At 38.7% G+C, this 12,196-nt stretch overlaps 1 protein-coding gene across 6 annotated transcripts in view; it reads right to left on the bottom strand.

The window, feature by feature from the left end:
* Positions 1–457: 457 nt before the first annotated feature.
* Positions 458–12,196, bottom strand: part of HERC2 (HECT and RLD domain containing E3 ubiquitin protein ligase 2) — a 115,930-nt gene continuing 104,191 nt past the window's right edge. For all 6 annotated transcript variants that reach the window (XM_065854517.2, XM_065854527.2, XM_065854500.2 and 3 more), the window contains 7 exons: positions 8,863–9,004; positions 7,906–8,100; positions 7,691–7,803; positions 6,608–6,798; positions 4,635–4,740; positions 3,885–4,097; positions 458–3,296 (listed from right to left, as the gene is read on the bottom strand). In XM_065854517.2, coding sequence (XP_065710589.1) covers positions 3,024–3,296; positions 3,885–4,097; positions 4,635–4,740; positions 6,608–6,798; positions 7,691–7,803; positions 7,906–8,100; positions 8,863–9,004 — 1,233 coding nt within the window. In that variant the 3' untranslated portion in view covers positions 458–3,023. The remainder of the gene's footprint in view (positions 3,297–3,884; positions 4,098–4,634; positions 4,741–6,607; positions 6,799–7,690; positions 7,804–7,905; positions 8,101–8,862; positions 9,005–12,196) is intronic.

Raw genomic sequence — 12,196 nt, 5'->3', positions numbered from 1 at the left:
GGAAAGGGAGGGAGACAAACACACAGAGCCCTGAAACCTGAACAATTAGCATTAACAAACACAATAACCAAAAGCAAAGCTGGCCAGTCACAGCAACTGGTGGGCTAGCAAGAACCCGCAGGCAAACTGGGACTTTGCAATGCATAGCGATGCAACCCAGAGGGTCCAGGATGCTGGAGGGAGTGGCTGGGACTGCACCTGCTGGTGAAGGGAAGGGGAGCAGGGAGGGACAGACAGAAAAGGGTATAAAAGGGGCCAGTCACATACTAAACAGGGCCAGTCTGGCTTTGGCTGGCTGAGCCCACTGCCTGGTCACCTCCACCTGTTCAGTCTTGTTACAACTTACTGTATCTTTTATTACCTAGCGCTGCACGATTGCACTCTCCTGTGTATGTGTAGAATATTTCTTATGCCACACCGTTGGACCCAAGCTGAGTAAAATAACCACACTGGCATGTTTTAGTCAATACCATAATTTTTAAATGCAAGAGTCATCTAGCAACACCTACAGGAAACTACATATCTGTACATTTTCTTCAAACTAAAACGCAACAAAGATCAATTCTGAGCATGGGAAGGGATTTTTTTTTCTCTCAGATTTCTGCATTTTCATGACAGTAAAGCTTTATAATAAATCAAACCATCACTTCAGTTTTGCAGGGAAGTAATGTGAAAAAGGGAATGGAGCACTAGAAATCCGTTCTCCATTTGCAAGGTTGAGTCCTTTCCCTTCTCCTACTGAAAATTTGCATCTAAAAGCCAATTAAGAGTAAATGCCATTTTTTTGATCACTTGAAACAATGGCTTTTCAAGAATGACAACTGGCTACTCAGAAATGCTGTAAGTCAGGTCATAGGTGACAACACATTTCACACTGTAAAAGGGTATCTGATGCTCCTCTGTTACTATGGGAAAGGAGGAGGCTTAAAAACCATCTCTTACACCGTTCACTGATTAAAAAAGCAAACTGTTTCCTTACAAAAAGAGCATTTCCTTTTTGCTTTTCTCGGAAGAAAAACTTCCAAAGCAAGTTATAAACTTCTCCATATTATAGCAGTTCATACGGGGTTTGGAATTCAAGAACAGCTATGGAACTTGGTCTCAGTCTTTGTGCTGGTGGCATTTGGGCATGACTCACCCCTGACATCTCCTGAAAAGATGACCACAGAATCTCTTTGATCAAGCTGGATGCCTACAGGGCTCTGACGGTACCATGGCGAAGGACAGCAGACAACCACATCAACACTTCTGTACTAGATTCTCCACTCTCTACCTCAGGAGACACTCAATTTTACCAGCAAAGATAAAAGAGATTGATTAAGGGGTTTGGGTCTTGCATCTTCTTTAGACTCATTAAATCCTCAGTGGTTTTCATCAGCAGACAGAGAAAATCTGAAGGACAGAGGAGAGGTCTGAATTCTGGAGTCTCCAGGACAGGAACATTTACCACAAGAGATCTCCTGCATGAAACAGAGGCCTCTAAAGCTCATGAATTTCAAAACTCTGACATGTTAACAACAAACAGGTACTTTCACCACTACTTTGAAATACCAAGTATGTCTCAGGAAGACTGATTTCAAGACCACAGATCATATTTAAATTTACAGAAGTTAGAACAGAAGTCAAATGCACATATTGAAAAACATTAATCAACTCTGAGTTGTAAATATTCACATACATCTCAGTTAACAATTAGTGAAGAAATGATAGGACATCACCTTCTACCGGATTTTAAAATAAAATAGTAGTGCATTGGCACAACCAGATCTTATTTTCCTACTTTCAACAACTAACGCATACATTTTGTGTTTAACACATAACATCTGCCTGAAAGCCACACATGTCAATGAGTTATTCAAACAGGCTACTCTGGACACACAGTTTCATGATGAAGCCTTGTAAAATGTCTATTTTTCTCAGAGACAACACGTTGTACGGGTGTCACCACATTCTTCTACTCACATTCAGGTACCTGAAGACATCTGTCCCTCAAAAGCAATTTTTTTTCCCCAGGTATCCAATAACAAATTTACCATTACTGACAATAGTAACATTAGGAACAACTGCATAAAAAAGGTGTACCTAATCGCCACCATTCACATGTTGTGTAGACTTGCTCCAAGTTTACTACAGCTGATGCTCTGCCTATGGCGACATCTACCATAGCTACATATTGGTGGAGCAGCAAGAGCAACATTTAGTCAAGAGGTGAAAATAGCAGAAACATTTCTCAGTAGAGCCATTGCAACGTTCATCCCATGTAACAGCTGCATTGCCACTAAAAACTACATTCTTTTTTTCTGTGGTAGAACTTTTATTCAGAGGGAAATTATAACTTTTGCATTTACATCGCACAAATTATATACAGTACACTTTCCATGATAAGAATTATGATGCTGTTCACAGAAAGGTATCAAATTTGAGATAAATAATGTAGAAGCTAAAATATACAAACCAGGGGTGGAGGTGAAACTATTGGCCATTTTTATTATCTATAGAAGAATTTCAAGGAATAATGTTAATTCAATGTTCAAAAATTTTTAACAAACTTCTAGTAAAGTTAATTGAAATATTTATAATACTATTCAGTGGTTGCACAGTATTTCCAATATACAATCAAGAAGATGCACAGAACACAACACTTAATATGAAAAAAAAATCTATTGCACCCACAATTTAAAAGGTTTCACTGCCTTTTGGATGCTGCACTACCATATTTATATAAACATTTACAACACTTCAGTAAACACAAAGGTTCTAAATGTAGTGCAGCATTACGGGGGGCCACTTTCAACTCTTAAAATAAACGTTAAATGCCCATACACTGTGTCATTTATTCTAAGACGATGGTTTAAGCTGTAACCCTTAATTCCTACTGTGAGTAGCAAACACGCTTTCCCCATGTTGAGGAGATTACTATCCTCTATATTCTCTGTATTCTGAAACCTAAACTCTTCTTGGCTTCATTGTCATTTTGGCTTTTTGCCTCAGTGCTTGTGACAATCATCCCTTATACTGTTTTTTTAATGTCCTGTTAAGTAGTCCTGTGTAGAATCTGAAGCAAAAGAATCTGCATCTTCATTATCAGAATCATCACTGCTGTCATCAGCTGCTGGCTCCCCTGTCAGCGCTATCCGGGCATAATCATCAGTGTCTATAGACTTACAGAAGTGAATGGCGTACTTCAGTTTTTCCTCTAGCACTTGCTTACAGGAATACCGGGGCAGCTTCAGGAGAAAGAAGCAAGTGTATGACTCAGGCAGGAAGTGGTCTGGAGGATTGTATTTATCCAATACCTGTTGAAAGCAAAAAGCATCATATTTTTCATTCACTGTCCAAACTACAAATAAATATCAGAATAATACTTGAGAAATGTTTTAACAGCATGCTAGATTTGTCATTCCAATGTTGAAGTTTTTTAAAAGCACAAGGGAAAGACCAAATGCATTTTCCTTACACTAAGTAAATAGATAAAAACAGACATATGTGAACTACTTTGGCTACAAATTGGGTTGCGAACAATCTAAAAAGCCATCGCGTTACTTCAGTAAATATCAACATATGATTTGAAGATTGTGGTTTTTAATTTAGCTGAAATGATTACTGAGCAAAACGCTTAATAAATGCCAGCAAAAACAGCTGATGACTGACAGTAGAAAACAACCAAAATACAGAGAAACAAATGGCTGGGAAATGAAATTAATATCCACTCGCCCAAATCAAGAGAGAAAAACATTTAAACACGTTACAGGTCTCTGTTGCACTGTTGAATCTACAATGTAATGTTTGACAAACAGTTTAATGAAATCAGCTGTTCTCTTGTTATATCATGCTACTACCTTTCCACTATCAAGTTTCTAAAATAAAAATCCCACAGCCCTCACCTGAATAACAAAGTCCCTCCCTCTGAAGTCTGCGATCGTCCTGGGCAGCCTCGTTCTGCCCCACACAAACCGCAGGAAGAGCGACCGCTCCGTGTTGGAGAAGGACTCCATCACTTCCCAGAACCACTGTATCAAGGAAGCAGTTGGCTCAATGCCTTTGTAAGTTGCTACAGATTTCAGAAGGTGAAGTGGAATATCTGGGCTTCCACATACCTGAAAAATAAAACACAGTGATAGGCTACAGAAGTCTGATCAAGTCAATTACAGGCGATCTGTTCCCTCCATTCTGACAAAATATTGAATCAGCTTTTACACTGACAAAATGAACATTCGAGTATTTCAAGCGCTGTGCATAGTCTTCTTTTACAATAATACTAAACATACATCTTCCCATCGGGGAACAATAATGAACCTTCTTTCACATTTCTGAATAACAAAGAATTAAACATTTTACTTGGGACGAATATCTCCAATTCACCTCCCATGTCCCTGTTTTGTAGGGTTTTTTTTTTGGTTTTGTCTGTTTCATCCAGAAATAATTCATTACATCACTGCTCAGCTGCATCAAACTAACCTTATTAACACCAAGGTGGCAATTAAACATTTGCTAGTCTTTCTTTGGACAAAACGTTTGTGATCACAGAGCGAGCACTGTAAATACTATTTAACGTGAGTTTTGTATTATAAGATGGAAGTGCAGAATCTCACTCCAAGTCAGTCTGACAGAGGTAGTAAATCAGAAATTGATACCATAGTTTCCAGTTCATATCCTGTGAAGAGCGAAAGCAGAGGGACTGGAACAACGCGGGCCATCCCCTCACGAACTGCTGCAACTTGTTCATCAAATTCATGAAGTCTGCAGAGACAAATTTTCAGAGTTTCTATGAAGGCCATTTCTAGCAATTATTTCTAGCAATTACTGTAATATCAAGGAAACTCTAAGCAATTCTCCTGAAGTCCCCGGATATGCGCCAAGGAACATTAATAAAAATTAATCACACAAGATACTTGACTTAGACCAGTTTCTACAGCAATTGCACAGCCAGCTCAGTAGGGAGAGATGCCTCCCAATGTTTAGGATATTTTATTTCCAGTATTATTCCTGTGCTGTGCCTGGCAAGAACAAACCAATACCCCATTTGGAAAGAACATGCCCCTGGGAAAGGAATGTCTGTGCTTTGAAACTTTGCCCTCAAACAGTCCCAAAACCAGACAGACATTATGGTGAAAAAAAAAAAAAGGGGGGGGGGGGTCTGAAATAGAACATGGTATCTGAGGACAAGAGTTACCGTATTTCAAGACAGACACAGATAAGTCTAACACTTTGCTGTTTCTGCTGCCACCCCTGATTTGTGTTTTTCATCTTTTTCCCTGTCAAATAATTTCTGAGATGTTTTACAAAGCTCTCCAGAGCAAAGATTCATATAATTGACAAGTCCTGTCCTCAGGCTTGTCATCACCAAAATAAACAAAGATGTCAAGACAAACTTAGCCTTATGCATCCACTTTTTCACACGTATTCTCTTCAGGTGCTAGTTTTTCTCTCACAGGCTTCATATAACTAAAAAAAAACTTGATACCTAATCTAACCATTTAAGTGTTTCTCCCAAAGGACTTTTAACTGTAAAATGCTTTAGAATTGCTCATGTCCTTTGAGGATGGCCAGAATTGGTGAGGCAACAAAACAATTTCTTCAAAGGAATGTAACATTTTATATAGACATACCATTTATCCATTTCATATGAAATTTTTGCTGTCAAAAATAGGTTTAATATGGGTTCATAACCATTTATACAAAACAAACAAAAAACCCACAAAAACCAAACCACCACCACCACCGAATGTAATTCAAGTAGTTGTAGGCAGACACTATAACTACAAACTAAGAGGCAAGAATATAGTGTATATGATACAGTCTTGCCCAAGCACCCTCTAAAACATTTAACCACGGCAGAAAGAACAAAACAACTATGAATCACTTTCTTGTCCGAATTATCTAAATTTCCACAGTTCAACAGGCACTAGGCTCACTGCTTCATACAACATACAGTTCCTTCTGAGATGTATGTGTCTAGATTAGTTACCTAGGTATTTAAGCAACCAAAGGCCTGTCTTCTCAAATACTGAACAACTATTTCCCACTGATTTCAGTGCAATGTTCAGCTTTGGGCACCTGTGGGTGAATTTGCTTGCCTGCACACAGGTGTCAGACCTATTTTGTGGTGTTCAGGGAAAGAACACTTTGGTTTGTGTGTTCCAACTTAACTCTATCCCAGCCGAAACCAGGACAGAATATAATAAGAATTCATCTGGGACTGCTCTTGATTGCGACTGCTGACATGGACAACTGTGGGAGCAGTAGTTCTATAATACATCTAAGGTCTCTTCACAAAGAACTTAATGATCAAAACTACTTCTTTGTCGCATAGGAAGAACTACACAGTCAGGGCACTTCTCCACCTGTTAAACTGGCTGCCAAAACTGCTCTGTCAGGACAGCTATTTAAATCTATAGCCATACCTGCTAGTTTGTTTCCTGAAAATTAAGTTTAATTTTTTATCCTTGGAGAGATTAAAGAAATCAGAAAATCAACACTGTATCACATGAAAATTTTAAAATACTTATACATGGGAGATTGAGAGTACATTGTTTAAAACCTTTTACATATTTGTAAAAGAAAATGCTTATTCGTGTCAGTAATTTGAATGACTTATTCAACAAACCTGTAGTTTATTGCCATCCTCACGTATTCAGCTCTATTATCCAGTGTAATATGGGTGTACTTGGAACTCAACTGAATATCCTGACCACTTGCATTAGGCACCGTGAACGGGAGGCTCATAGCTTCAAACTCTTCTGAAGTAGCTTCATTGTCTCGAATGTACATAAGCCCAGGAATAAAATCTTTATCAACCTTTTGAAAACAAGCCCAAGGTATAAGTCAGTTTACCAGCACTATACAACAGCGTTTCTTGCATTCCAAAAGCAGTGCATCATGTGTCATCTACCAAAAGCACTGTCAAATGTCTGACTATAACCCACCCAACTGAATTTCAAAGCCATAAGATACCTCAGTATTCTACACAAAATTTCATTATGCTGGGATGTGAGAGGGTGCATGTGTTCGAGATCTCAAGCCTTATCGGGAGCATTTGCCAAGAAACTGTATTATATAAGAAAATGGATTTAGAGCTTAAAAACATAATAATGTCTACAAAGTCTAGTGCTGGTTTCAGTACAAAAGGAATCCCCTTACTGACTAGAAAATAACTCAAGGTCCTTACAGTAACTACATTTCTACATGATAGTATGTGAGAAGAAGCTCTTCTCTGTAATGAAAACCTCTTCCTCCACATTTACTGAGCTCAGTAAAAAGAAATCTGCAGTGTTCAGTATGTGGGCACAAACTATCTTCAGTAGTAGTTTGAACTCATTTTCTTTTCCTTCAAAACAGTGTAGGTGTGTGAACCCCATCAGTTACTGCATCTTGGCACAACACACAGTAACAGCTACAAAAAGGTCTCCTGGAAAGTAGAGTTCAACCACAAACATTTGTCTAGTCTAACCCATGGGAAGGTTTGAGAATGCTCTAGAATTCAAACAGCTTATTTAACTACTTTTGAATGACTTAAATTTATGGTTTTACCAGATGGTACAAGTCGTCCTTATACACAAGCTCAAAATGGAAGAGGCCAGTCAAAATACAAGTATATAGGAACCAGGGAAGTCAATCACTGCAGAAAAAGTTATGCTATGGTCTTCTTGTCTTCTGTAAGTGATATCCTACTCAGAAACTTTGTGCTTACCTCACTGAGATCAGCAATTGTTAGATTCATTCCTGCAAGCTGTTTCCATACTGGCTCAGCCAGGTTGAGGCTCAGAGGACTGCCAGTCCGGATAGCAATGCCCAAAAGTACACCTGTAATTTTAAACATAATATTTTTAGATTTCTTTTTGTTAGATTCCCAATATTCTGATCATGTAACGAAAGCAGAATGTCAAAATGCTGCTGAGAAATTACCAAGAAAACGAAACATGTTCATATGCAAGAGTGACTTGGCAGCAGGATTTAATAGGAAACAATCTCTGTTTGCTCCAGATTCATCTCGTCCATTTGGTGTCACAATTAACAGAGGGGTCAGCCCATTCTGAAGCTCCTCACACATTTCTGCTATTGATTCACTATAACCTCCACCGCAATCATCCACAGATTCACCTTGAAGAAGAAAAAAAAGGCTCCAAGTTAAATGCTCTTCCAAAAATAAATGAAGTATTGAAATAAACTGTATTTCCTTGCACAGGGATGACTGAGTAAACAGCAGTTTACTAAAAGCTATGCTGTCACATCTGTCATATGAAAACCCTTCATGTTTTGCTTTATATTTAACCAGTTCATTGTAAACTGTATTATTCAGAAGATGATAGAACATATCACAGTGTCAAAAATACTATTTTGCCAGAGTATAACTAACATTTTTGTGGTATACACCAATCAAAATACAATAGAGGTAGAAAGTCGAAGCACCGCAATTCCTAAGTGACATTTTAAAGTAGATACATTTTATATAGCTTGAATACAGTAGATAGAATGGCTCTTCAATCCAAAATATTTTTCATCAAAAAGCTCAAAGTAATACATGAATTGTAAAAATAGTCCTATCAGTAAAACCAGCTAGCCAGGATTACTTACCACTCTGGACAGCTGAAGAACAGGTTTAGGTTTTGCAGAGTGTTTGTTGTAAGCAAAAGAGCTGCCCCTGGTATTTGAGGACAGACACATTTCTACTAATCTTGAGGTTTAAAATTCATTTTCAAAGGCTTTTTTACTACCCGACATTTTAAGCACCTTCCTCTGCCTACACACATACATTGTTTTCCTATATGCCTTCCTTCCTTCCTTCAGGTACTCCAAAAACGTAAATCTGAATAAAATTGTGAAGTTAAGTGTGAATCACGTTGGGGTGGAGAATCCGCTTACCAACAAACTTGACTTTCCAAACACGATGAGGAAGCAGAAGGCTGTCAGGGCTGAAGGAACTCATTTTAGCGCACATCTGTCCAAACACTGACTTTGTCCCATCAGGTCCAGCCAGTCCTCCTTTGCTCCTAGAACGTTTTACCTATCGAGCAAGCACATTATTGAAGACACTGTAAAAATATATTTCAGGTGGCATCGCTGTGCAGATCAGAGAGTAAGATCAATATTTATAAAATACTAATGTGTTTAGTGCAACATTTGCCGAGGTCCACAGTGTATCTTGCATATATGTGACATATACAGAGGTAGAACCAAATTTCAAATTACAGTACTACAGTATTTTTCAGTACCATGTAATATCCATCTCTGTAGATACCACAGACTCCTATCACATATTCCAACCTCTCCAGGAGACTGAAAGCACTTTAAATCTCAGGGTATTAGGAACCCAGAATTATTCCATAATCACATGATGGATGAGGTCCAAAGGCACCTCTGGAGGTCATCTGGTGCAACCCCCCTGTTGAAGCAGGGCCACCTAGAGACAGCTGCCCAGGACCATGTTCAGACAGCTTTTGAGTATCACCATGGATGGAGACTCCACAATCTCGCTGGGCAACCTGTGCCAGCGTTGGGTCACCCTCACAGTGGAAAAGTGTTTCCCAATGGTCAGAGGAAACCTTCCGTGTTTCTGTTTGTGCCCGTTGCAAAAATATACATTAGTGAGGTGCCCCTTGAGCTTCCTCTTCTCCAGGCCCTTCACTGGACCCTCTCTAGTATGACCATGTCTCTCTTGCGCTGAGTAGCTCAGAACTAGGCCGTATTCCATGTGTGGCCTCACCAGCACTGAGCTGAGGGGAAGGTTCACCTCCCTTGACCTGCTGGAAATTTGGACACCCAGAAATTTCTGAGTTGAGAAATCATTGTCTTCTCTTAAAAAGAGGAAATTATGATTAGAAGGTCTGTGAAAGCAGTAGCTAATTCACTGTTTCAAACCTCAGACCTAAAACACAAGTTAATCAAGTGACAGTAAAAATGCAAGCAATCCTGCCTGAACTGAATAGGATAGTATGCACACCTGCTATTACACATTCAATTTAGTTTTTATTTACTAGCAACATGGAATTTTCATGTAATCTGAACATTCAGATGCAGGAATGGTTACAATCTGACTGTTAACAAAGCAATGTACCATGAAGGATTATTGGTATTCCTGCCAGTACCTTAATACATTGCTTGCTGACAAAGACAGATGCCCATATTAAAATGTGTTAGGTCATTAGCAAAGAATAAAACACTTCACTGAAAAACAGAAAAAAAAAAAAAATCATCATACAAATGTGTTTAGACCACGATCTATCACAGATGTTTTAGGGTTTTATTGTACATGTCTGGAGCACAGCTGTTGTTCATGTTTATAAATTATCCCCTTTAGAGACACACTAAGTATTTCGTGAAACCTGTTTTACTGAATAGGGTCAGATATAACCCTCATTAAACACACGCCTTATTAAACACAGCATTTCAAGTTTTTAAAATACATGTCCACCCTTCCTGCTGATAACTTTGTAGCATGAAACAAGTTAATATGTTGATTAGAGCCCAAGAAGGATTTTCATAAAACAGTCTACCATCAGAAAATATCACCTTCTGGAAAAATCATTTTTTCTTGGACCAGAGAGAAATGCAGTTGCTCAAAAGCAGCATACAGTGAATTGTGGATGAATTGAGTCCAAGAACTTGCCTCAGTGAATAATCACTTACTGGGAGCAGAACCACTGCAACAAAGGGGCAGAGGCACTCAAGTCAATCTGTCATCTAGTTAAAGCATGTCGAAGTAAGAGAGACCAAAAATTAAGTTCTTACTCTGAATCTGAAGAACAAAACTTTGTCTTTGTCTGAAGCAGCCTGAGAGGACCCACTGAAATACTGGCAATCCTGTGGGAACTTTCTCCAACCCACCAAAACCTGGGAGAAATGCAGTACATAAAGCCATGCACTCAGAGCCTAATAAAGAAGTTTACAAAAAGTTGACAGCTTATTAGCTGGATCAGCTAGGAAAGAGAAATATGTACATCGAAATATGTACCTAGAAGACAGATCCATGAAGAAAACAAACAGAGTTCAAGGATATGCCATGAAATGAATCTCCAGAAGAGGCAGAGAAGTATCAGTGTGATAGTTACAAGAGCTCAGGCACAGTCTCACCTGTACCTTGAGGTTTCAGTTATCTATGCTCAAACTGAAATGCTACCAAAAAAATACCGTATAAGAAGTTGAAGATTAGAGGAAGACTTTTCTACACAAGCAGACAAAAATAGCTCTGCCTGATCAGCGCAGGAAAATGAAGGCTGTCATAAAATGAGTGTTCTTTAAAAGCACATTTGATAAGGCAGAAGACAATAACCAGGAAGGAGGAATGTTATTTAAACTGAAGTATAAGACTCACAAAAGAACAAGTAATTAATTCATTGATATGCTGTGCCTATTTTAAGATCAGATAATTTTTAATCATCATGCTAGTAAGATTTCTGTAACCCACATTTAATAAGGAGCCCCAGTGAGGAGGAAGAAACTGTTCTCAGAGTGGGATTTTGTATATCCATGAGCATGCCATTCCTCTCATGACAACAGAGATCATTGAACCAGGAGATCCATTGCAATATTACATTCCTGAAAGCAGACATTTTCCTTGATAACTGGAATTTATTTCCCTTTTAAGAGGAAGAAATTCCTTTCAACTGTTGTGATAATCTCTTTCATCCAAAGGCAAGATACAATTTAACAGCATGAATGTGTTTGCCTATAGGTCATAACACCCTGTCCATTTGACACCACATGAGCTACACTGGTATTAAAGTACTAGGTAAATCTGACCTGCTAGTAAGAGGATCAGTAAGTAAACTTGATCACTGGAGACCTGTCCAGACATGTCACTGTTAGTTCACTTTCTGGATCAGTCTTCAACTGCTTCCATTACACCTTTCCAGAACAAGGCCCAAGCAATATGGATAAAATCTTCATTAAATTTGCATTCTTCTGCCCTACAGAGACCTCCAGCAGTGTCCCAAACTATCTCAGTGCATTCAAGCTTGTCCTCATACAACACCTTAAACCATAAAATGTCTACCCTCAATTTTATGCTATAGGAATACCAGGCTGGCACTTGGGTGAGTTGCAGTTACAGCCATGAGGTATTTCACACACCTTGAGCTAGAAAATTACATAAAACTACCTTGTCCTACTATCACAAGGCTCCCTACAGAAAAGATCCAGGGCCAAGTAGCTTGTAAGGTGAATGTGATCTACTCTACAGGAATCTGGTTCATGTAAA

The sequence above is a fragment of the Patagioenas fasciata genome, chromosome 1, assembly GCF_037038585.1.
Source record: "Patagioenas fasciata isolate bPatFas1 chromosome 1, bPatFas1.hap1, whole genome shotgun sequence".
In the NCBI taxonomy this organism is placed as follows: domain Eukaryota; kingdom Metazoa; phylum Chordata; class Aves; order Columbiformes; family Columbidae; genus Patagioenas; species Patagioenas fasciata.
The sequence above is the reverse complement of the archived record's forward strand: the minus strand, read 5'-3'. Positions and strand labels throughout refer to the sequence as shown.